Source organism: Camelina sativa, chromosome 6 (genome assembly GCF_030686135.1).
Source record: "Camelina sativa cultivar CO46 ecotype springtype chromosome 6, ASM3068613v1".
In the NCBI taxonomy this organism is placed as follows: domain Eukaryota; kingdom Viridiplantae; phylum Streptophyta; class Magnoliopsida; order Brassicales; family Brassicaceae; genus Camelina; species Camelina sativa.
In genome coordinates, this window is record NC_141885.1 from 7,369,328 (window position 1) to 7,393,434 (window position 24,107).

The following is a 24,107-nucleotide window of genomic DNA, read 5'->3' on the forward strand; positions in this document are numbered from 1 at the left end:
TTGGTAAATCAGTATTTACACAGATTTAGTTTTCTTATCACAAAGTAACATTGCTGTATGTATTATTCAGGACTAAATTTGATTTAGTCAAATTGTAAATTGTGTAATTGAACATAAAAAGTAAAAACACATAGTATAATAAAATTGTACAATGGTCTTTAGTTTAGTATTCTGTTTTTTTTTCTATCCATTTTGACATCAATTGCTCTAATGTTTTAGAAAATTTGGAAGATGAGATCAAATCATAAGAGGATTTTACATATTTTTATTTTCCTGCAAGAAATTAAAAAAAAATTATTAAAGATCTTAGATATTTGTTTAAATAAAATTAAAAAGAAAAGCACACATAGAAAACTTATAAAAACAAAACATATATGATGAAGTTAGTAATAAAAACTTTAAAATATATAGTAACCTCATAAAAAATCGTAAATTGAAAAAAAATATATAAATTTTAAAAATAAGAAATTTCATTATTATACGTACCCTTCAAAAAAATAAAAATAAATAATATATATGTTACCCTATAAAAAAATTTGTTATAGACTTAAAAGTCGGGGAGAAATAACCTTTAATTTGATGAAATATTTTTATATAATATTAAAAAACCAAATTTTTTTTTTCTAAAACCAATTCTTTAAAACAAAATAAAAATCTATGAAAATGAAAATGAATAAGATTTTTTAGAAAACAAAAGACTTATGCTCATATGATGGACAGAAATATGGTGATGTATTCTACATCTCATAAAATAAAAAATAAAAAAATCAGTTATTTAGAAAGAAAAAATAAACATGAAAGACAAAACAAAATAAGAGAAGTTTGATATAGACAAAAAAGATGATGTCCATGTAAGAAAAATACTGAAAAGTTATTTATCACCATGATGTTCATGAATAAAATGACTCTTTGGTTTAGCTGGTAAAGAAATCTGTAGCATAATTAAAAAAAAATCAGGTGGAGATTAGCAAAATTTTAATAAATTTTAGATCTAAAACCCAATTTGACCATGGTGAAAAAGCATATACCTTTTGATGCATCAATCCCACTCTTATTGCCATGATTACAATTGAGCTGCAAAAAAAAAACAATAAGAAGTATGTATTAGTGATGGATTGAAAAAAAAAACTAATAACAAAGTACAAATGAGGTTATTTGGTAGGTTCATAGGTTATTTATAGTGTTAGTGTGATATCAAATTAAGTAAATATTGGTGAGCAATCAAAAGTATTTGATGAAAATATTTAATGTTTACATAAGGAATATCTAATTAAATAGTCGTGTGTGTTTTAGTTAGTTTCTATTTGCAGTATTTTAGGATTTTGTAGATATTATAAAAATATTTAGTTATTACGATTTGATTATTTTAATCTTTTCACTAAAACATTTAAATCCTTTAAGTTAAAAAGGAAAACATAAACTGATTTCCTAAAGATATTTTAGGAATAATTGAGTTTAGGAATATTTTAGTTAGTGGGAAACATAATTTAGGAACTTAATTGATTTTAATTAGCTATTGTGATCGATTAGAAATATTCAATTAGTGTGATCAATTTTGATTTTCCATATTTAACTTAATGTTATTTTGTGCAAATATGTAGGGATCAGTTTTGTAAATAGAGGAATTAGTGTTCGATATAGGGGATAGGATCTATCTGCTCTTTCTAAAAAAAAATTGAGGTTAGTTTCCCGGGGGGTCGCGGCTAAAGCTACTCGACTCGCCCTTCCCCATAAGGCCCCACCGTCGGGGCATAAGCGCCCTCTTGCTACCCTTGTATAGGTTGGAGCTAAGAAGCTTTCCTTATTATCAGAGAAAGGGGAAAGGGCTTTTTTCATGTTGAGTCACATGTTCGGATGGAGCCCCGAGGGCTCAAGGTTTTTTTCGACATATACTATAGTAAAGTCATCCGCCTATCTTTCTTCTTTCTTTTTCTTCTATTCACATCAGATTTTATACGTTCCGATGCAAAGGCCACACCTATGGTTGATTGCCTCCGCTAGAAACTTGCTTAAAATACTCAGGCTTGAAAATTAATACTAGCTGGAACTGGAAAGGAAGAGATCTATTAAGAAGAGAAAGATTTATCCGAAATTTTTTTTAAATAAGTTAAACTATAAAGGTAGAACCCAAATTTACTTCAATAAAATAAAACTTTAAGTGATTTTATATTTTCGCTATTTTCTATTCAGTTACTAAAGAAGTTAAATAACTTCTTGATGAAGTTAAATATTTGAGAATATTAGTTTTCTAATCAACCTAAAATTGCGTTCTGCGTTTGTAGTAACTTTATTAATGTTATAATAATTATGGGGATTGTAATTTTTTGTTATGGAAAATCAGTTGTATCATTTAAATTTGAGAGATTATACATAGTTTTGGGTATTTTATGGGAATAAAACTTTAATGGATAGAGTAGTTTTTGGAAAAAGCGGAACGTATAGATGTTGTCTAGATTTTATGGCAAGAAATGTAACAAATGTTGGTTGAATTAAGAAGGTTTAATAATTGAAGTTCTCTGCATTGTTATTTTTGGAAATTGTTTAGGAGTTCATTTTGTAAAAAAAAAGTAAATAAGAAAAACTTAAAGGGCATAGCACAAAATGTACTTCAAAAATGTTAATGTAGAGGCTTTGAATGGCATGGCTGATAAAAGGCAGGGATCCGCACCTACAGTTCCACTGTCTTAAAAACACCATTCAACCTTTTTTTTCGTTTAAAAAAGTTATGCAGTTCTTCCGTGTACAGTTTATTTTTTTTTGTCTTTTAGCCATAAATGCAGGAGAAACACTGGTTAATTCACCCACAGGCTTTTTGAAGCTGTCCATCGGCAGATCAAAATTTTTTCCCATAGATTCAACACATTTATCCTCTATATATAACACACCAATTCTTCCCTTTTACAACCAACACAAAAAAAATATTTCAAATTCCTCTCAACTTTATTTCCATTCATCTTCTCTCCATCAAAGGTATTTTTTTTTATAAATAAACATATTTTTTATTTTTTATTTTTCTTATTTATTGTAACATCTATTTTTTTTGTGCAGAATTTTAAAGGACAATCAAAACTATTCTATCACATTTTGTTTCCACATTTTTTTGTTGAAAGGTGTGTATTTTTATTTCATAAATAAATATATTTATGCTATATAATATGTTAGTAGTTCTATTTATGTTTTATTATTATTATTATTATTATTATTATTATTATTATTATTATTATTATTATTATTATTATTATTAATATTATTATTATTATTATTATTATTATTATTTTTTTTTTAACAACATAAAAGATCAGCTCACATGAGCCAATAAGAAGAGAAATTGTTTACAAATAAAACAGGATGCGGAGAGGTTCGCGCTTGGCGTGCCAAAGAGTCCGCACTAGTATTAGCATTTCTTGAAATTAAAGATAAAGAGAAGGATGAAAATTCCTCCTTGTCCATCTTGATATCGTCGAGGTATGTCTTGAAAGCCGGCCAATCTTGAGGAGAAAACACCATCTTCACCAAATCCGAACAATCGGTATAAAAAGCCACTTCTCGAAAGTCATGACCAATTATGCACCGCATTGTCCAAACAAAAGCTTCGATTTCAGCATGCAAAGGGGAAAGACTACGGCGGAAATTGGAGGCTCCCCTTATCGGCGTGTCATCCTGAAAAGAAGAAAACACCCATCCTGCACCTGCAAAAACATCACCCGCCTTCCAGGATCCATCTACAAAGCACCGGTAACCTGAGAAAACAGTGGGCATAGAAACCCGGCTTGCCGGTTCCCCTCTATGAGGGCCCGGTGGAAGAGGAGGCGAATCCTTATCCCCCTCATCCACCTGAGCATGCAACCATGTAGCTGCCTCCCCCACCGCTAACCTAACAACCTACTCTGGCTTTTCCATAACATTCTCAAAAACGCATGCATTCATCGCCTTCCATATGTACCACATGATCCAAGGGAAAGCCGCAACTTGAGAACCCGGATTAGAAGATCCCAAAAAATGATCCACATTTGCATACAAGGATTCGGTAGGGAAAGTGACCGAGCCAACCGTCACCTGAGCTAAAGCCCAAACCTGTCGAGCTGGTGGGCACCTAAATATCGCATGATTAGCTGTTTCCTCTTCTGCTCCACAACGAGCACAAACTGAATCACAAGCAAAGCCCCGTCTCCTCAGATTTGCCGTAACCGATATGCACCCGGATAAGACCTGCCACATCAAATGCCTGATCTTCGGTGGACAAGCCACTCGCCAAACTCCCGCTAGGAGAGGGGTAATACTCGGCCCATACCTAGTAGTTTGGGAAAGTCGAAGCCTCGCCAAACGTTCCATTTCATAACCTGATTTAACCGTGTACTTTTCGGATTTGATATAATGCCAACCCATCAAGTCCTCCTGGTGTGAACTACCCAAAGGCAAAGCCCCGATCAAAGCCGCATCCTCCTGGGTAAAATGCTCACTGAGCATATCCATACGCCAAGAATTAGATTGGCGATCGATGAGAGGTGAAATTTGTAAGGAAAAGTCCAGAAAAAGACCCTGACTCAAAGCTGGTCTTAGGAATTGAGCTGGTATCCATGGATCAGTCCATATAGAAATGGACTCCCTAGAACCAACCCGTATAATAAGCCCTTTGTTTACCAAAGATCTAGCAGAAACAATACTCCGCCATCCATAGGAAGGGGAGTATGAACGTATCGGATCCATAGGATGAGAATTCCTATAATACCGGCCTTTGAACACTCGTGCAAAAAGGGAATTTGGTACCTCAATCAGCTGCCATAATTGTTTAGCCAACAAAGCAGTATTAAAGTCATCAATATTCCTAAAGCCCAAACCACCCAACTGCTTGCTCTCACATAATTTATCCCATGCTAACCAATGCATACCCCTAGACTGTCCCGAATGCCACCAGAAATTTGCCACCGCATTAGTTAGCTTGGACGTGACAATTTTTGGCAGCCGGAAACAGGACATAACAAAAGTCGGTACCGCAATAGCAACTGATTTTATCATCACCTCTTTACCGCCCCAAGAAAGTTGCTTTGTCGTCCAACCATTCGTTCGACCCTGTAACCTATCCCGAACATAGGAGAAAACCTTTGTTTTGGATCCTCCCAAACTCTCGGGAATCCCGAGGTAAGACCCCATCCCGCCCAAATTTGATATCCCAAGCACCCCTTGGACCTCACTTTTTACCGCTTCAGCAATCTTATGTCCAAATTGAATTGAGGACTTATCAAAATTGATCTGTTGGCCCGAAACCTCCTCATATTTCTTCAAAATATCTAATATGACCCCACATTGAACCCGATCGGCCTTACAAACGAAAAGACTATCATCCACAAACAACAAATGCGTAATCGGTGGACATTTATTAGCGACCTTGATCCCTGATATCAGTTTATCCCGTTCAGCCTTCCGAATATTAGCAATAAGTACCTCCGTACAAAGGATAAACAGATAGGGAGACATAGGGTCACCCTGACTCAACCCTCGCTCCGGGGCTATCAGCCCGTTGGGTTGGCCATTAATCAGTACCTGATACTCGACCGAAGAGACACAAAACAAAACCCAAGATACCCATTTTCCGCAAAACCCATTTTCCGTAGTAAAGCTTCGACGAAACCCCACTCGACCCTATCATACGCTTTGCTCATATCTGTCATTATTGCCATATATTTTCCTTTACAGGACGGGTTAGTCCGGAGACCATGAAACATTTTCTGGGCTATCAAGATATTATCAGAAATCAGCCGACCTGGCACAAAGGCAGATTGAGTCTCCGATACAAGGTTTGGTAAAACCACTTTGAGCCGTTGACACAAGATTTTAGAAATGATCTTGTATCCCACATTACACAGGCTAATCGGACGCAACTCTGCCATCCGAGTAGGCTTGGCAACCTTGGGAATAAGACAAATATGCGTCCGATTTAATCTCTTATCAAAAATACCCTCCACAAAAAACTCATTAACCATAGCAACCAGATCCGACTTTATAACCCTCCAGTACTTCTGGAAAAACAAAGCGGTCATGCCATCTGGGCCTGGAGCCTTATCCGGATGCATCATAAACAAAGCCTTACATATCTCTATATCCGTAACCGGGGCTGTCAACCGCTCATTATCCTCCTCCGAGAGTACCGGTGTAACCTCACTTAGAGCCTCCTCAAAAGTGTCAGGATTAGTCGAAGTAAACAAATCCTCAAAATACGTTACAACAGTACTGCATATAACGTCATCCTTTGTAGACCAAATGCTATTTCTATCAAACAGACCAATAATTCGATTCCATGCCCGGCGTTGCTTTGTTTGGGCCTGAAATCACTTTGTGTTTTTATCCCCCACACGCATCCATCTATTCTGACTTTTTTGATGCCAATAGATTTCCTCATCCTTGTAAGCCTCACGCAGCCGGGAGGTTAACATCGATATGTCCCTAGGATCTACCGCATCATTCGCCTGAGCTACCTCCAGCTGTCTTTTAAGATCCTCAATCACATCCCTCCTAAAAGGTACATGTGCTTTCCGCCACTAAGATATTTCCCGTCGGCAATTACCAAGTTTAGCCACAAAGTTTTGCTGGTCCTGGACTGGAACACCGCCCCAGCCTGCGGCAATACCCTCCATCAAACCCGCTTTACCAACCCAACATCTATCAAACATAAAACACTGACGCCCCCATGGCCGCTTGGCACCAATACTAACCACCAATGGTTTGTGATCCGAGGCTATCATTGGAAAATATTCTGTGACCGTGATGTTCATATATTTTACCCTGTTTTCCCTTAATATATCCACATCTTTTGCATCTTTTGCTATCCATTTTGACCATTATTGCATAGCTTTAGGACTGTTCTTGCATTAGAGTTTAGTTGCATTGCATTTGCATTTTTTCATGCATAAACAGGTGATTTTGGAGCTTAAGGAGCATGGAAGCAATGTTGAGGAGAAGTGAAGCAATCATGAAGAGAAAGCAAGAGAGTTAAGGCTGAAGAACCAAGGTCCGGAGTCCCACTCGACCGCCCACTCGACCAAACACTCGACCAGACACTCGACCGTGTGCAGAGAGGGACTCGACCGAGTGGAAGGAGCATAAGAGGAGCCAACTCAACCGGTCACTCGACCGAGCACCGGGTCGAGTTGGCCGAGCCGCCTAGCTATTTTGTCTTTTAGCATTTTTAGGGCTTCCACTATTTTTTCTATTTAAAGGCCTTGTACCAGCAGCCACAAAGGAGTCCAGCTTTTCAGAGAGTCAAAAACCTAGTTTTTACCTTTTTGGGGAATTATTCCTTTTGCACTTTTATTTTTAGATCTTGTACCTCCTTGAAGGAGAAAAACAAAGAATTCTTGGATTTTGTTGGTTCCATAACTTTCAAGATATTAAGAATTCGTGTTTGATTCCTTCTTCAATATTGTAGATCTTTGCTTTATCTATCTAATCATGCAAGCTTCATCATTTTCTGGGTTTATGACTTTGATGTTCATCATGTGTTCTTGTGAGTAGTTGCTTAGGATCTTGAGGATGGGTTAGGCTCGGTTGTGTTTGAGGTTTGTTTGATTTGGTCAAACTTGATTGTTGTAGATCTCTTCTAGGCTAGATGTTCTTAATGCTGGTCCTATAACTGAGAGGGTATGATCTGATTTCAAGCATCTTAGCATCACACCAATGTTTAAGAAGCATAGATAATGCTAGATCTAGAGTTTACCATTAGGCTTGCTAAGAGATTAGAGGTCTTGTTTGGTATTTGACATATTGCTTAATGCCTACTTGTGTAGATTCTTTACTTTGTGAGAACAAGTCTAGAAATGCATGAGTTTGATTGTTTCTTGCCATGAGAGTGGATTAAACATGTCTTAGAAATATATGTCTAGAGATTAGCTCAAGTTGTTTGAGATTTGTTGACCAAGTTAGATGACCTCAATCATAGTCCAGCCCATGAATCCCTCCTCAAGGCCTTCCTTGTTTATTGATTTCCTAGTTTAAATCTTGTTGTTTGATCGTTGTTTGATTTGCTTTTGTATTGCTCTGTTTTTCTTGCATTGGTCTGTTTTCCGGATTTGTCCAGCTCGACCCTGCACTCGATCTACACTTGATCGAGTGCTTGCTCAAGTTCATCCCCAGAACTTTTGTTTATGCTTTGTAGTTGTCCTATCTTATCTCTTGTCTCATTCTAGTTGCATTTCTGTTGCATTTACTTAATGTCATGTTCATTACTTGCCTTGCATTACTTGCATTATCATAGTTCTATTTCTGTTCTTGGTTCATCATAGCTTTGATTAGTCTGTTCTCTTTACATTTAGCATCTATCTTAGTAGTTTTTACTTTCTGCATTTTACATTCTGCAATAGGATTGTTAGTGACAAACATCCTTTACATTTGGCTTGACTTAGACATTTATGCACATCCTGATTGCTTGCAAACACTCAGATTGGATTGACACCTCTTATACTACAATTGCATAAGGGGAATTGAAACACCTTGCTTTCACCATTGTTCATCATCATAACATTCACATTTTATTCATCCACCACCACAAAAATATGAGTTTCAATTTGGCGCCGTTGCCCATTTGAGTTTGTTTTGTGACATTTAGGATCATTATTAGTCTAAGATTAAGTTTGTTTATACACTTGTGAAGTTACTGAACTCAAATCTTCTTTTGCTTAGCTGTCTTGAGTTTCAGGTACCCACTCGACCACCACTCGACCGAGTAGTGATCGAGCACTTGATAGAGTCAGAAGCCGGATACAAATAGACATCACTTTCCAGTCGACTCGACCACCCACTCGAGCTTGCGCTCGACCGTGTACCTATTCGAGTATGTACTCGAGTTTGTTGATGCACACAAGGTCAAAAGGCAAAGACAATCTTCAAAGGCCTATTGACAACATCCACATGCTACAAAAGGGTTTGAGACATAAGCAAAGAAGAGTAGTTCAGGAAAAAGAAGAACAAGTAGTCATGGAGCAGCAAGATCAACAAGCTCCAAGGGCAAGGAACATTGGTGCTGGGGATGCACCTAACACACACAACCAAAGAGCTGGTATTGTGCCTCTTGCAGTTGCCAATAATAATTATGAAATCAAGAGTGGATTGATCTCCATGATAAAAGCCAATAAATTTCATGGGTTGCCAATGGAGGATCCTCTAGATCACCTTGATGAGTTTGACAGGATATGTGGACTCACAAAAATCAATGGAGTAAGTGAAGATGGCTTCAAGTTAAGGTTATTCCCATTTTCCCTTGGAGAAAAAGCTCATCTATGGGAGAAGACTCTTCCTACTGGAGCAATAACCACATGGGATGCATGCAAGAAAGCTTTTCTGGCCAAGTTCTTCTCCAATGCAAGGACTGCTAGGTTGAGGAATGAAATTTCTGGGTTTGCTCAAAGGAATAATGAGAGCTTTTGTGAAGCTTGGGAGAGGTTTAAAGGATTCCAGACTCAGTGTCCTCACCATGGCTTCAGCAATGAGTCCCTTCTAAGCACTTTGTATAGAGGAGTGCTTCCCAAAATAAGAATGCTTCTTGATACAGCCTCCAATGGAAACTTTCTCAACAAGAATGTGGAAGAAGGCTGGGAATTGGTTGAGAACCTTGCTCAGTCAGATGGTAATTATAATGAAGATTATGATAGAACCATAAGGATCCCCTCCACTGATCAAGAGGACAAATACAAGCAGGATTTAAAGATGGTCAATGAGAAGCTTGACAAGATTCTCCTAAGACAATCAAAAACCATTCACTTCATTGGTGAAGAAGAAGCTCCAGTCCAAGAAGGAGATAGGGAATTTGCTGAGTTGTGTTATATGCAGAACCAAGGAGGAGGATACAAAGGCTACAACCAAGGTGGGTGATTCAAGCAGAACAACCTCTCTTATAGGAGCACCAATGTAGCCAACCCTTAAGACCAAGTCTATCCACCTCCTCAGCCTTAACAACAGAACAACTATGCACCTAAGCAGCAACACCAAGTGTTCCAGCCCCAATTGTGTCCCCCACCAGGGTTTCAGACTAACCAAGGCCAGGAACAAGACCTAAGAGTAATGATACAACAGCTGTTGATTGGGCAAACCAATGGAAAGATTGAGGAAGCCAAACAGTTTGCTGAGTTGAACCAAAGGTTAACATCACAGTATAATGATCTCAATATGAAGTTTGAAGGTCTGAACTCAAGAGTGAAGTATATGGAGAGCAATATAGCATCTACTTCAGCTCCTAAGCCCAACCAACTCCCTGGAAAAGCAGTTCAAAACCCAAGGGAGTTTACTGCCAAAGCCATTCATATCTTTGAAGAAGAAGTCACTGAGGGCAATGAAGTTCAAGTTGGGGAGGATTGGTCATTTCTTGAAGCTCAGAGTGAAGTTTGTGCAAAGCAGACTGAATCCGGTATTGCACTCGACCAGGTGCTCCAGCAAGCACTCGACCGAGTGAGTGTTCGAGTGGTCGATCGAGCTGAAGAGTCAGAAGCTGTCAAGCCTGCTAAGTACATCCCTCCTGCTTACAAACCGCCTCTACCATTCCCAGGACGTTTCAAGGCACAGAAGCTTAAGGAATTAAGGGAAATCATTGAGAAAAAAGAAATGTTGGCTTTGCAACAAGAGGAAGAGAAAGCTTTGAAAGAAGAGGTTGTGATTGAGAAACAAGAGGAAGTGATGGCAATACAAGAGATCATCATTGCTTACCAAGAAGAAGAGAGAAGACCTGCCTTGGAACAGTATGATCCATATCCTCTCTATAAGGATTTTTTGCTTGATTTATCAAAGAAGAAGGCTCAAGCTCAAGATGAGAAGGATCTTGAAGACCTTGGAGGAGTTATCATCCCAATTAAGCTTAAAGATCCAGGTCCATTCTACCTGCCTTGCACACTTAGCTATCTTCACTACAACCAGTGCTTATGTGACTTGGGAGAATCTATCAGTATGATGCCCTATTTTATAGCACAAAAGCTTGGGCACACTGACTTCAAGTCCATCAACCTTTATATATGCCTAGCTGATGGTTCAAACAAAGATGTGGTTGGCAAGTTGGAGAATATTCCAGTCAAGATAGGAAGAGCAAGGGTTCATACAGATTTTGTGGTATTGGAGATGGACAAGGAACCTAAAGATCCTATCATCCTTGGGAGGCCATTTTTAGCCACAGTTGGAGCTGTTATTGATGTTAAGGAAGGTCTTGTGACCTTGAACATTTCTGAGGGTATAGCTATGAAGTTTAACATCTATAACCCAACCAACCTTCCTACCATTGATGATCAACCTTTTACTATCAAGGACAAAGGTGGTCATGAAGGTTTAAGTGAAGTGGCAGCTCCAAAGGACAATCTCTCTCTTCAAGAAGATTCTGTGGAAAAGCTTAAGATGTCAGTTCAAGAGTTGACTGGTATGGTTAAGGATCTCCAAGTCAAGATAAACAAGAGGTCTTTGAGGAAAGCAAGACCAAGGCTCAAAATCAAGAAGAAATATGGTTTGTGTGTTAAGGGTGAAGTGATCAAGGATCAGACTCACAGTGATCAAGAAGTGCCAGGGAGGATTTAATCACCTCCTTGGTATCTAAACAAAGCCTAAGAAGGCAACCAAAGTCAAGCTTAGTGACTCTAAACAAGCTCACTAAGGAGGAAGTCCCTAAGGTATCCTTTGTAAATATGCTTTATTTTCCTTGTAGTTTTGATGTCTTTTCTTTTATGTTTGTGTTGGACAGGCCTTTCAATGAAAGTGTAGATGGGTATGGAGAGATTTGGACTTGGGGAAGGAGATTCGCAAGCCCACTCGACCAGCCCAAGAGAGGTGCTCGACCGAGTTGGCAAAGAAGTAAGGCCCACTCGATTCTCATTTCTCTAGAATGATTGAGTGGAGGGAAGAAAAAGAAGAAATTTTTTGAAATTTCAAACTTTGGTCAAGGAGCTCGACCACGTGCTGGTCGAGTGGCAGCAAAAAGCAGGTCAAAGATTCCTATTTCAAATTTGAATGGTATGGACGCTCCACCCTTGTCTCCTTGTCCCCTTAGCTTCTTTAAATAGAGCCTTACACGATCCTATATCTCTCACACTCTCTCATTTGCTCAAAACAACTAAAATCAAGTTTTAAAATCTCTCTCAAAGTTCATTTTTTGCTCAAGCTTAGCTCTTTTAAGTTTTTGGGTCACTAACCTATTAACCTTAAGCTTTGAGTCTATTCCCTTCAGTTCTATTCGAAAATGTCTTCAAGGATTACTAGGAAGTCTCAACAAGTGGCTGCAAGCTCCATGGAACGTTGTGATGATCGCCTACAATCAAGAGGAGAAGTTGGAAGAACCACTCGACGCCCCACTCGAGCATGCACTCGACCGAGTGGTGGTACGAGTGGTCGATCGAGTCAGATGCCGTGTTCAAGAAATCAGTCAGTTGAGGAAGATCCTGAGAGAACTGAAAGTGAAGAAGAAAGGGAGCCAACTCTTAGTGAGTTCATGAGGAGAAACAAGGCCAAGGGGAAGAGGCCATCAGTTGGGGTTGAACAAGAGGAGATTGAAATTGAAAGTGAGGAAGAAAGTGAAGAAGAAGAGTTAGAGGATGATGGAGAAGCAGAATCTTGTGGATTGACAAAGAGGCAACTTTATGAAGCCTTCATGAGAATGGAGTTCCTGGGAACTAGGTTTCCACACAAGGAAACCATGGAGAAGCTAGCCATTGATGAAGATGTGGAGTATCTTTTTGAGAAGAGCAACCTAACCAAGTTCATGGGGCTTTGCATGGAGGGGTATAAAGAAGAAAGTTGTGAGTTTCTAGCCACAGTCAAGCTGCACACATATGCAAGGAAGGATGATGAGTTTGGATCTGGTCATATTGCTTTCATAATCAAGGGGAAGAACTATGAGCTTTCATTGAAGAAGATAGCAAATGTGTTTGGTTTTGAAGTTGGTAGTAATAGGAGCTTGATGATACCAAGAGAGGAGCTCTATGCCATTTGGGAAACCATTGGAGACAACATCACCTATTCATCCTCCAAGACCAAGAGTTCAAAGATAAGAAGCCAAGTCCTAAGGTACTTCCACAAGGCCTTAGCAAATACATTCTTTGCTAGGAAGGAGACTGGAAATCTCAATGAGGGTGAGCTCAAGATAATTGACATGACTCTCAATGGAATCATCCTTGAGGCAAGAAATGGAACCATCATTCTTGGGACCACTGTGGAGACTGACCTTGCAATGGTGTTCATTGACCACATGATATATTTGAGAAGTTGGGTAGGCAAGCTACAAAACAAAGGGTCAAGAGGAGCCTTAGCCATTGGAGGCATCATCACTCCAATACTACAAGCTGCCAAGGTCCCACTTAGAGGAGAGAAGGTTTTGCCAAGATGGATTGACTCAAGCTACCTCACCTCTACTCTCATATTGGCCAAGGAAATCACATCTTCAACTTTGAGCTTCCAACAGTTGGGAAAAAACAATTGATCTTACCTAACCAAGAGCTCCCCACCATTCAAGAAGGAGCAAACATTGACTTTTGGCCAGCTGATGAGTTCTTGTTTGATGGGATAGTTCAACCTAGAGTTGATGAAGCTGGAGATGTACAAATGGCTGATTGGGAGGAGCAATTTTACTTTGAAGATTATGAGCCCAACCCAAGGGATAGTAGAGGAGTGAGAGAGACTAGCAAGAGGTTGACTCTCCTACAAAAGTGGAGCAAGTGGCATGGGAAGAGGTTTGATAAGCTTAAGAAGAAGGTGACCAATATGGCTAAGTCCATCAAGGGCCTAAAAAAGGAGATTGCTGAGCTGAAGAGTGCAAACTCATCTCCAAGCCATTCAAGCCCTTTGAGGAGGAGTAGCTCAACTAGAGCACTCTCAAGAGTTGCAAACCCTGTGGAACCAGCTAGAGCTTCAATGTACGAGCCAAATTAGAGGAAGAGGAGTTCAAGTAGCCGAGAACAACAATTTTTGAGGTACTCGACCGGGTCACTCGAGCACCCACTCGACCGAGCACCCCAGATGCACTCGGCCGAGTTCCAACCCAGATCACCTTATGGCTTCCCACCTCCAGCTGCTTATCCAGGATATCCAGGTTACCCTCCCATCCCACCCCAGTACTTCATGGATCCAACACTCTACCAGCAGTTCTACAAGCAGCAAGGTCAGAATTTTGACATCCGCAGTCCAACTCGACCCCCCCCCCCACTCGACCACGTACTCGACCGAGTCCCGGTCGATTCCCATCATCGAACTGCCTCAATCTCCACCTCCAAGTCATCAACAAGACCCCAACTACACTTTTGACAGCATGAATGAGGATGTGGACAGCTTCTTCTCCAATCCTTGAGGTACCACTATCACCTTCACTTGTAAATATCATAGCATTTGATGTTGTGTTTTGTTTTTGGTCTTGAATCCTCTTACAAATTTCTTTCACACAGAGGACTGTGTGATTTAAGTTTGGAGGAGGGTTTGAGATAGCATTTGATGTTGTGTTTTTTTTTCTTATTTCAAATTTTTAGCATAATCATGTTAGTATTTGCATATCATCTAAGGCATAGAAAACCCCTAAAAATTTGAAAATTTTTGCAAAAATCTTTATAAAAAAAAGAGTGTTCATGTAGTTTGCATTGCATAATAGCATCTTGTTTAGCATGTTTCATGTAGGATTGTTAATTATTTGCATTAGGGATCTATGATGAGTTTTGTCTTGTTAGCTTGTTTAATTCACTAAACTAGGATCAATGCCCAAGTTAATAGTACTTTGATGCTAGTTGAGTAGTTAGAAGCATAAGATTGAACCAAACATTGAATTCCTGCATTGCATTTGGTCTATATTGAAGCATGTTGTGATTTGACACCATTTTCTACTTATAAGAACTTAATATTGACTGTTAAATATCAATGTGTGCATTGCTTTAAACTCATGGATATCATATACATATTTGGATCATCTTTCTCCTTTTTACCACTCTTGTTGATCCAAATAGCTGATTGAATCATTAAAACCAGTTTCCAATACCCTTAACCAACCCTTCTTTCAAGCCATGTTTATTCTTGAGTGTGTAAGGCCTATTTTGGGATTGAGCTTGGTAGAAAGTGTTAGGTTTGAACTGACAAGAATAATGCCTTGTGTAGTTCTAGTTTGCATTTTCCAAACTAGATAGGACTAGGTGATTTCATTGTTGGGTTTGGGATTTGGTTGTTTGAAAAAGAAAGAAAAGAAAAGAGGAAAAGAGAAAGAAAAGGTTAGAGTCTTTAGGAGGGGAATGTGTTTAAGTAAAATCAAAGTCTAATGAAAGAATGAGAAGTATGATATTGTTTAAAGATGGTTTCAGTCAAAGAAAAGAAAGAAAGAAAAAGAAGAGTATAGCAAAATGCTTGTATGTCTTAAGAATAAGAAGAAAAGAGAACATAGCAAATAAGTAAGAATCCCCCATTCCACTAGAAAGATCAAATAAGAAACCTCTCCTAAGACTTTAAAATCAAAAGAGAAAAGGGTGAAAGAGAAAAGGGTGAAAGAGAAGAGAAGAAGTTAAAGGGTAGCACTATGATCAATTGGGTTTAGATTGATAGGATAAACACTTTGGGTGCCTTTGGGTAGACAAGGTTTTGTTCTTGTATGTGTCTAAGTGTTCTTACCTTTAGCATTCTTCTAAAGCTCAATCCATTTTTATGAGAGAACCTTGATATTGATAAGCCCCACTCTAAAGAGAGACCATCATTGTCTCTAAACCTTTTACTACAAAGCCAAATGAGTTTAAGCATTGCATAGAATTGATTCATGTTCTTGATTAATGAATGTTAAAGGAAATGGTTGATTTGAATGCATGTGGACATCTAAGGCTCAAATCAGTAAAGGTTGTGATATGCTTGTCTAAAATCTTTAAGTACAGCTCATTCAACTTGCATCATAGTACTAATAACTTGGACATTGATTCTAGATGGTCTATTTGCAAGCTTTAGGAGCTGAGATCCCACTTTCAAACCTCACCTACCTTCTTATGTCTTGTTCATTTGCTTGAGGGCAAGCAAAGACTAAGTTTGGGGGTGTTGATGTTCATATATTTTACCCTGTTTTCCCTTAATATATTCACATCTTTTGCATCTTTTGCTATCTATTTTGACCATTATTGTATAGCTTTAGGACTCTTCTTGCATTAGAGTTTAGTTGCATTGCATTTGCATCTTTTCATGCATAAACAGGTGATTTTGGAGCTTAAGGAGCATGGAAGCAATGCTGAGGAGAAGTGAAGCAATGATGAGGAGAAAGCAAGAGAGTTAAGGCTGAAGAACCAAGGTCCGGAGTCCCACTCGACCGCCCACTCGACTAGACACTCGACTGTGTGCAGAGAGGGACTCGACCGAGTGGAAGGAGCATAAGAGGAGCCAACTCGACCGGTCACTCGACCGAGCACCGGGTCGAGTTGGCCGAGCCGCCTAGCTATTTTGTCTTTTAGCATTTTTAGGGCTTCCATTACTTTTTCTATTTAAAGGCCTTGTACCAGCAGCCACAAAGGATACCATCTTTTTAGAGAGTCAAAAACCTAGTTTTTACCTTTTTGGGGAATTATTCCTTCTGCACTTTTATTTTTATATCTTGTACCTCCTTGAAGGAGAAAAACAAAGAATTCTTGGATTTTGTTGGTTCTATAACTTTCAAGATATTAAGAATTCGTGTTTGATTCCTTCTTCAATATTGTAGATCTTTGCTTTATCTATATAATCATGCAAGCTTCATCATTTTCTAGGTTTATGACTTTGATGTTCATCATGTGTTCTTGTGAGTAGTTGCTTAGGATCTTGAGGATGAGTTAGGCTGGGTTGTGTTTGAGGTTTGTTTGATTTGGTCAAGCTTGATTGTTGTAGATCACTTCTAGGCTAGATGTTCTTAATGCTGGTCCTATAACTGAGAGGGTAGGATCTGATTTCAAGCATCTTAGCATCACACCAATGTTTAAGAAGCATAGATAAGGCTAGATCTAGAGTTTACCATTAGGCTTGCTAAGAGATTAGAGGTCTTGTTTGGTATTTGACATATTGCTTAATGCCTACTTGTGTAGATTCTTTACTTTGTGAGAACAAGTCTAGAGATGCATGAGTTTGATTGTTTCTTGCCATGAGAGTGGATTAAACATGTCTTAGAAATATATTTCTAGAGATTAGCTCAAGTTGTTTGAGACTTGTTGACCAAGTTAGATGACCTCAATCATAGTCCAGCCCATGAATCCCTCCTCAAGGCCTTCCTTGTTTATTGATTTCCTAGTTTAAATCCTGTTGTTTGATCGTTGTTTGATTTGCTTTTGTATTGCTCTGTTTTTCTTGCATTGCTCTGTTTTCCGGATTTGTCCAGCTCGACCCTGCACTCGATCTACACTTGATCGAGTGCTTGCTCAAGTTCATCCCCAGAACTTTTGTTTATGCTTTGTAGTTGTCCTATCTTATCTCTTGTCTCATTCTAGTTGCATTTCTGTTGCATTTACTTAGTGTCATGTTCATTACTTGCCTTGCATTACTTGCATTATCATAGTTCTATTTCTGTTCTTGGTTCATTATAGCTTTGATTAGTCTGTTTTTTTTACATTTAGCATCTATCTTAGTAGTTTTTACTTTCTGCATTTTACATTCTGCAATAGGATTGTTAGTGACAAACATCCTTTATATTTGGCTTGACTTAGACATTTATGCACATCCTGGTTGCTTGCAAACACTCAGATTGGATTGACATCTCTTATACTACAATTGCATAAGGGGAATTGAAACACCTTGCTTTCACCATTGTTCATCATCATAACATTCACATTTCATTCATCCACCACCACAAAAATATGAGTTTCAGACCGTGTCCGGAAACAAGTCATGCCAATCCTCAGTACCCAGAGCTCTATCCAATCTACACCGAATCGGTTTCTTATCCCGCCAACCTCTCTAGGACAAATAATCACCAAGGTACAAGAATTCCAAAAACCCACAATCCTGGATCATCCCATTAAAAGAACGAAACGAAGCCGCATGCCCCCCTCTTTTTTCATGATTCCCCGTAATTCGTTAAAATCTCCAACAACAAGTCAAGGCGTTGATCTTGAAATACTAATCCGTAATAACCGTTCCCAAACCATATCACGGTTTTTGGGTACCGGATCCCCATATACAAATGTTATATTAAATATCCTTCCATTATGAACAGCTTCAATATCAATTATTCTAATGGTTGCCAATTATTCTATTGGTTGCCAATATCAATTATTCTATTAGTTGTAAAAAAGCGCCAAACCTCCACTATAACCAATAGGTTTCACAGTTTTCAAAATTTTATAACCAAAATGGCCTACAAATTGTTTCAAATGAGATAGAGATTGTTTTGTTTCCATAAGAAATAAAAAATCTGGCCTATGTTTATTCCATAAATCTCTAAGATTTCCAATGGTGGTCTTATTTCCGAGACCTTGACAATTCCAACTTAAAATATTCTGGCCCCAACATGACATCCTTTGACCCCTTCCTGAGTCTTGTTGCTAGTACCGGATACCCCTAGCTCCTGTCCATGGGGAGGAGGTCGACGCCTTGGTGATAAAAGCATGTTAGCATTTCTCTTTTTTTGTGGAAATGCCTCTAAGCACCAAAACCCCCTTCCCTTTTTTCCCCTTCTCGCCCAATTCCAACTTATTAGGAGCTCCCTGTTCATGGTCTGGAAAAACCACATGACCTCCAGCAATCTTATCCTCCTCAAAACCTACTTGGGACTGATCCATCTCCGCATCCTCAAGATCAGCAAACTCTACCTCCAAGTCAACCGTCTCCCCAACGACATCTCCCACCATCCCTTCCGCATTGACCGCCTCACTAGCCGCATCGTGAACCAAAATAATCGGCTCTGAGGAATCAGAATCTAAAGAATCCTTAACGACACCAGTTTGGTCAACCATCCCTGAAGTGTTGGAGACAACATCAACCACCGTATTAAGCGCCCCCTCCCCTAAATCCAGGACCTGGGCAGGACATGTCCCCAGTTCCGTAGCAACCTCCACTGGTACCTTCAAGTTATCCTCAACAGAACCCGCATTCGACCCAACATCAACATCAGCTCCCGCAACCTCTCCTGCCCCATCTAATATCTGTCCTTCTTCGAGAGTATGAGTAGCTTGGGCAGACTGGTTCATTAGGACCTCCCCCACTGTTGTTTCCTGAAAAAGAGGTCTCTTAACCTGCCTCTGTTTTTTCTGTGCAAAAACAGACACCCGGACCTCCTCGGAAACCGATGAAAAGTTCGGACCATACCGCTGTCGTGGTTGTCCCCTAGCAGCACCATTTCTCCCCCTTTGATCATGAGATTGTCCCATACTAGCAAATCCTTTGGAGGAATTCTTGTGTCGCGACGAGTCTCCCATACCATGATCCGAACTAGATCGAGAAACACCATGTGAAGGTCCATGAGAATTACCATTGGAAGACCCACTCTGATCTGCACCCCTCCTCCCATCCACCATGACCGCTCCCTTATAAGTCAGGATTTGAGCTTTCTCGGATTGATCCTCCATACGGCCCCTAGAACCAACTTGAGTCACTTCCTTGGACAACGGACAGACAGTCTCATCATGACACAGACTGAAACACGTCTTACACCAACCATAAAGCCGCTCATAAAAAAGTTTTACAATTGTGACTTCTCCTTTGAAAAACTCAATGTCAAGCTCAAAACAAAGCTGTTTAAACCCATCAACCGTAACCTGCACCCTTGCTCTGTCGATATCCACCGCCTCAACCACACCCAAATCTGACCCAATGTCACGGAACGTAGGCTCTGCCCAAAATTGAATTGGGACATCCGACACACGAATCCAAAACTTCAGGGATGATGGATAAGCAGGGTCCACCACTGGAGTCCACCGTACCAAGGACACCATCCAAGAATCAAAGTGGAAAGGCTCCATCGACATAACCTCGACGATGTCCTCTTCCTCCTTAAAATCAAACTGGAATTTTCCAGAACCCAGATCCGCACCAGCGACACTCCCTTCCACTTGCCAAATGCGAGATAACATGAGCAACAGTGATTTCATATCCTGCATTGGTGGATTAAAGCACCTCCCAATAACTGTTTTGGAGTAGCCTGCAATAAGCTCAGAATTATCAAAATAGGATATTTTAATCCTGCACCTCGGTCTCACCACACTCTTCTTTTGCCCCGCCAAACCTTTCCCCATAAGCCCCACTTGCGACATCACTACCCGACCACACCCAAACCAAGAACTCGTGAACAGAAAGAAAAAAGCTAAGCAAATATTCAAAGAGAGAGAGCCAAATGTAGTGTGTCTCAACTCGAAGAACCTCAGTTGCTTTTTATAGTAGTGAAAACACCAAAACCTCAATCTGAACAGATCCGTCAGAAAAGGAAATAACATCTGCCCAAATTTCCGATACCAGAGAATCCTCCCATGGAAGGAAAGGAAACCCATATCAGTCCAAAGAGAGATGATTCTCCAATCCGTGACTGCAAATTTCCCCCATAAAGACCCGCAATATTCGATCCTGATCCTCATTAATACCCACACAGATTGCAACCTCCGAGACCCAAATCATGATTGCACCGCTAGACAGAGACCCAAAGAGAGCACCCAGGATTTCCGCCAGAAATCCCCTTGCCCGATCCTCTTAAACCACCAGAATCTCCCCCATAACTGCAATATCATAAAACCAATCGTGTGGAGATACCGAGACCTCCCACACCACAGATCTGAATCCCATAGAAGCCCAATAAACACCCATACTTTGACCAGCAAAATCAACAGGATCATTGGAGGGTTACAACCCTAGATCCGCCGTCGCCATCGAGAGAGTTTTTTTGACTGTTTAAGCAATTCTATATTTATGTTATATATTAGTTACTGTAAACTGTCTTATTTTTCAACCAATTATGTAATGAGAATGCTGATCTTATATTTGTATATATGTATATATGTATATATATACACATATATATATGGTGGTGCTTAATATTTTTCTTAGTTTTTTTTTTGATAAAATATTTTCTTAGTTATTAGATATATATAATATGAATATATATTGTATAGGATTACATGTTTAGAAAAATTTATATACATAAATCTTTATTTACTCAGATTTAAAGATTGATAATTATTTTTATTATAGATTTAAAAATGTGCTATGAACTCAATAATTACTATTAGATAATCATTTAAAATATTGTAAATCTATTTTCTCAGAAACTTTTAAAGCTTATGAAATTTTTTTAGTACACACACACACACACACATATATATATATATATATATATAAGTCTCTTATACTGAATATATATGCATATGTCTCACATATTTTGTAGATTATTTATAAATCTCACTTAAATTGTAGATTATTTTGTGAGTCTCACTTAGTTTTGTAAAATATTGTTCTAAAAAAAATTGGAATCATTTATTTTAATCATAAGTAAAATTTACTATAAGATTTATTGTTAGATATAATAGTTTATCTAATTTAAGTTAAATAAGTTACTTTATCATATTTATTCATAATTGTTGGGTACATTTTCTCCTAATATTAATATATAATATGAATATATATTGTATAGGATTACATGTTTAGAAAAAATTTATATACATAAATCTTTATTTAATCAGATTTAAAGATATAAAATTATTTTTATTATAGATTAACAAATGTGCTATGAACTCAATAATTACTATTAGATAATCATTTAGAATATTGTAAATCTATTTTCTCAGAAACTTTTAAAACTTATGATATTTTTTAAGTACATATATATATATATATATAAGTCTCTTATACTGAATATATATGCATATGTCTTACATAGTATTTTTAAAATTTTCTCTTATATATAATAACTAAAAATCAATTTAAAATTGTATTTGTAGGTATGGCTAACCGCAGACAAAACAGAAATTCGTCCGTGCAAGAAGATACAAATTTTCCTACAGAAACATCAACACGAGTATAATATTTCACATTTGTCTAAGTTTTAGTTAGAATTTAAGTGCAATAAGAAATGGAGGACATTTGCCATGCATCATTACGTTCAGTCATTGAGAGAACATTAGGAGTTTGGAAGAAGAAATGGAGGATCCTTTGTGAGTTTCCTAGATATAACACTCATGTTAAAAAAAGAGTGGTGATGGCTACAATGAGACTATATAACTTTATCAGAATTTCAAATTATTTTGATGAAGATTTTGGTGAAGTAATGGAGGATAATGATATTAGCGACACAAATTTAGAGAATGATGAAGGTTACATGGAGACTACGGCTATAACTGATGGAGATCTAATGGCAAATATTAGAGAAAATATTGCAGATATGTTATGGGAAAATCAAATAATTTCCATTAAACTATTCTAATTTTTATCTTTGTTGCATTTGGATAATTTGTGTATAATGTTTTCAAACTGTGAAATTGTTTAGAAAATATTCTATATTAAAAAAAAATTATGTTTATTTTACAAGAATTTTATCATTTGTTTAAATAAATTTGCTGAATTGGATGTGTTTTTAAATAATTTACAGTTTAATATTTGATTTACACTGTTTGATCTGCTTTTACCATTCAAGCATAGAATTTGGACTGCTCAATCAGCATAATCTGCAATTTTCCAGCATGATCTACACTTGTTCAGCATGATCTGCATGATCTACACTTGTTCAGCATGATCTGCACGATCTGCAACGCTTGAACTGCTTTCACCATTCGGAGCCAGATTATCTAAACGTGTTCGGTTAACGTCAAACCCAATGAAACTGAATTGATCTACATTTTTTTACCATTTCATGATATAGAGTTAAAAGAATAAAATTGTATTTTATATATAACATATATTTTTGGTTCACTGGTGCATTAGAAATTTCCAAAAACATTATTTTGTGACGTTAGTTTTCTTCGACATGGCCAACATGCCATTTTCTGCATGATTTTCTGGTATGTATCATTACTACTGAATCATTAGTTTCTACAACTTAATGATGAGGATACTATCATACCTGTTGAGCTTGTACAAAGTAGTTGTGTCACTCAACTTCTTACACATATCACCAGCGTTGGATTAGTAGTACTTGCAACGATCTATTTATATATAAAATACACGCAGAGTTTAAGATAATGTATATAGTCAAAAGAATCCTTCATATTGTCATTGTTATAATTTTATTCTCGATATATATAATTTTTATACGTATTTGAAAAAAATGTTTTATCATGAAATATAATATTTAAAAATTAAAAAATAGACTTGAATTCTTTGCTAAGTAGATATCATTTTGATATATTATTAATAAAACTTTTAAAAACTTGATCATGAAGAGAAATTATTATATTGCATAATATTTTTGAGTTCTCATAATTAACTTGTGTGTTTTTGGAGATAGAAAGTAAATTTTCAAATCAGCGTCTTACAATTTTTTTTTTGTATAAAAACATTTAAAAATGATATGGTAATAACCCCAAACACGTTAATCCGATAAATTAGATGACTAACCAAGAGGTATTCAAAATTACGATTATAGTCCCAAGTGCTGCACACGCACTGAAAAGGAAACATATCTTTAAAACCTCCTAATCCTATCTAGTTTGAAAAATATAAACTAGAACTACACAAAGTTTTATTTTTGTCAGTTCAAACCTAACACTTTCTACCAAGCTCAATCCCAAAATAAGCCTCACACTCACAAGATTTAACATGGTTTGAAAGAAAGGTTGGTTAAGGGTAGGGGAAACTGATTCGATGATGAAAGCAGCTACATGGATCAACAAGAGTGGTAAAAATGGGAAAGATGATCCAAATATGTATAATGTATCCATGAGTTTAAAGCATTGCACAAACTGATATTTAAGAGTCAATATTAGGTTCTTATAAATAGGAAATGGTTTCATATCACAACATGCTTCAGTTTAGACAGAATGCAATATAAGAATTCTAGACTTGGTTCAATCTTATGTTTCTAGCCACTCAACCAGCATCAAAGTACTATTAACTTGGGCATTGATCCTAGTTTAGTGAATTCAAGCAAGTTAACAAGGCTAAACTCATCATTGACCTCTAATGCAATATGAAACAGTCCTACATGGAACATACTAACAAGATCCTAATATGCAATGAAAACTACATGAACACTCAGTTTTTTT

General features: G+C 37.8%; 1 protein-coding gene, 1 long non-coding RNA gene and 1 other non-coding gene across 3 annotated transcripts; 1 reads left to right on the plus strand and 2 right to left on the minus strand.

Annotated features, from left to right (window-relative positions):
• Positions 1–3,303: 3,303 nt before the first annotated feature.
• Positions 3,304–20,174, minus strand: LOC147942377 (uncharacterized). The gene is made up of 6 exons (XM_087456034.1): positions 20,147–20,174; positions 18,579–20,062; positions 6,331–6,536; positions 5,979–6,228; positions 3,944–5,541; positions 3,304–3,874 (listed from the first exon to the last, which is right to left on the minus strand). The coding sequence occupies exons 1-6, from the start codon at positions 20,172–20,174 to the stop codon at positions 3,304–3,306; spliced, it is 4,137 nt and encodes a 1,378-aa protein (XP_087312160.1).
• Positions 9,364–9,470, minus strand: LOC147942378 (small nucleolar RNA R71). The gene has a single exon (XR_015560523.1). It is a non-coding gene; the product is annotated as a small nucleolar RNA R71 (small nucleolar RNA).
• A 1,628-nt stretch (positions 20,175–21,802) lies between the features above and the next one.
• Positions 21,803–22,470, plus strand: LOC147942379 (uncharacterized). Its single transcript, XR_015559555.1, has 2 exons — positions 21,803–22,061; positions 22,138–22,470. It is a non-coding gene; the product is annotated as an uncharacterized LOC147942379 (long non-coding RNA).
• The last annotated feature ends 1,637 nt before the right edge of the window (positions 22,471–24,107 follow it).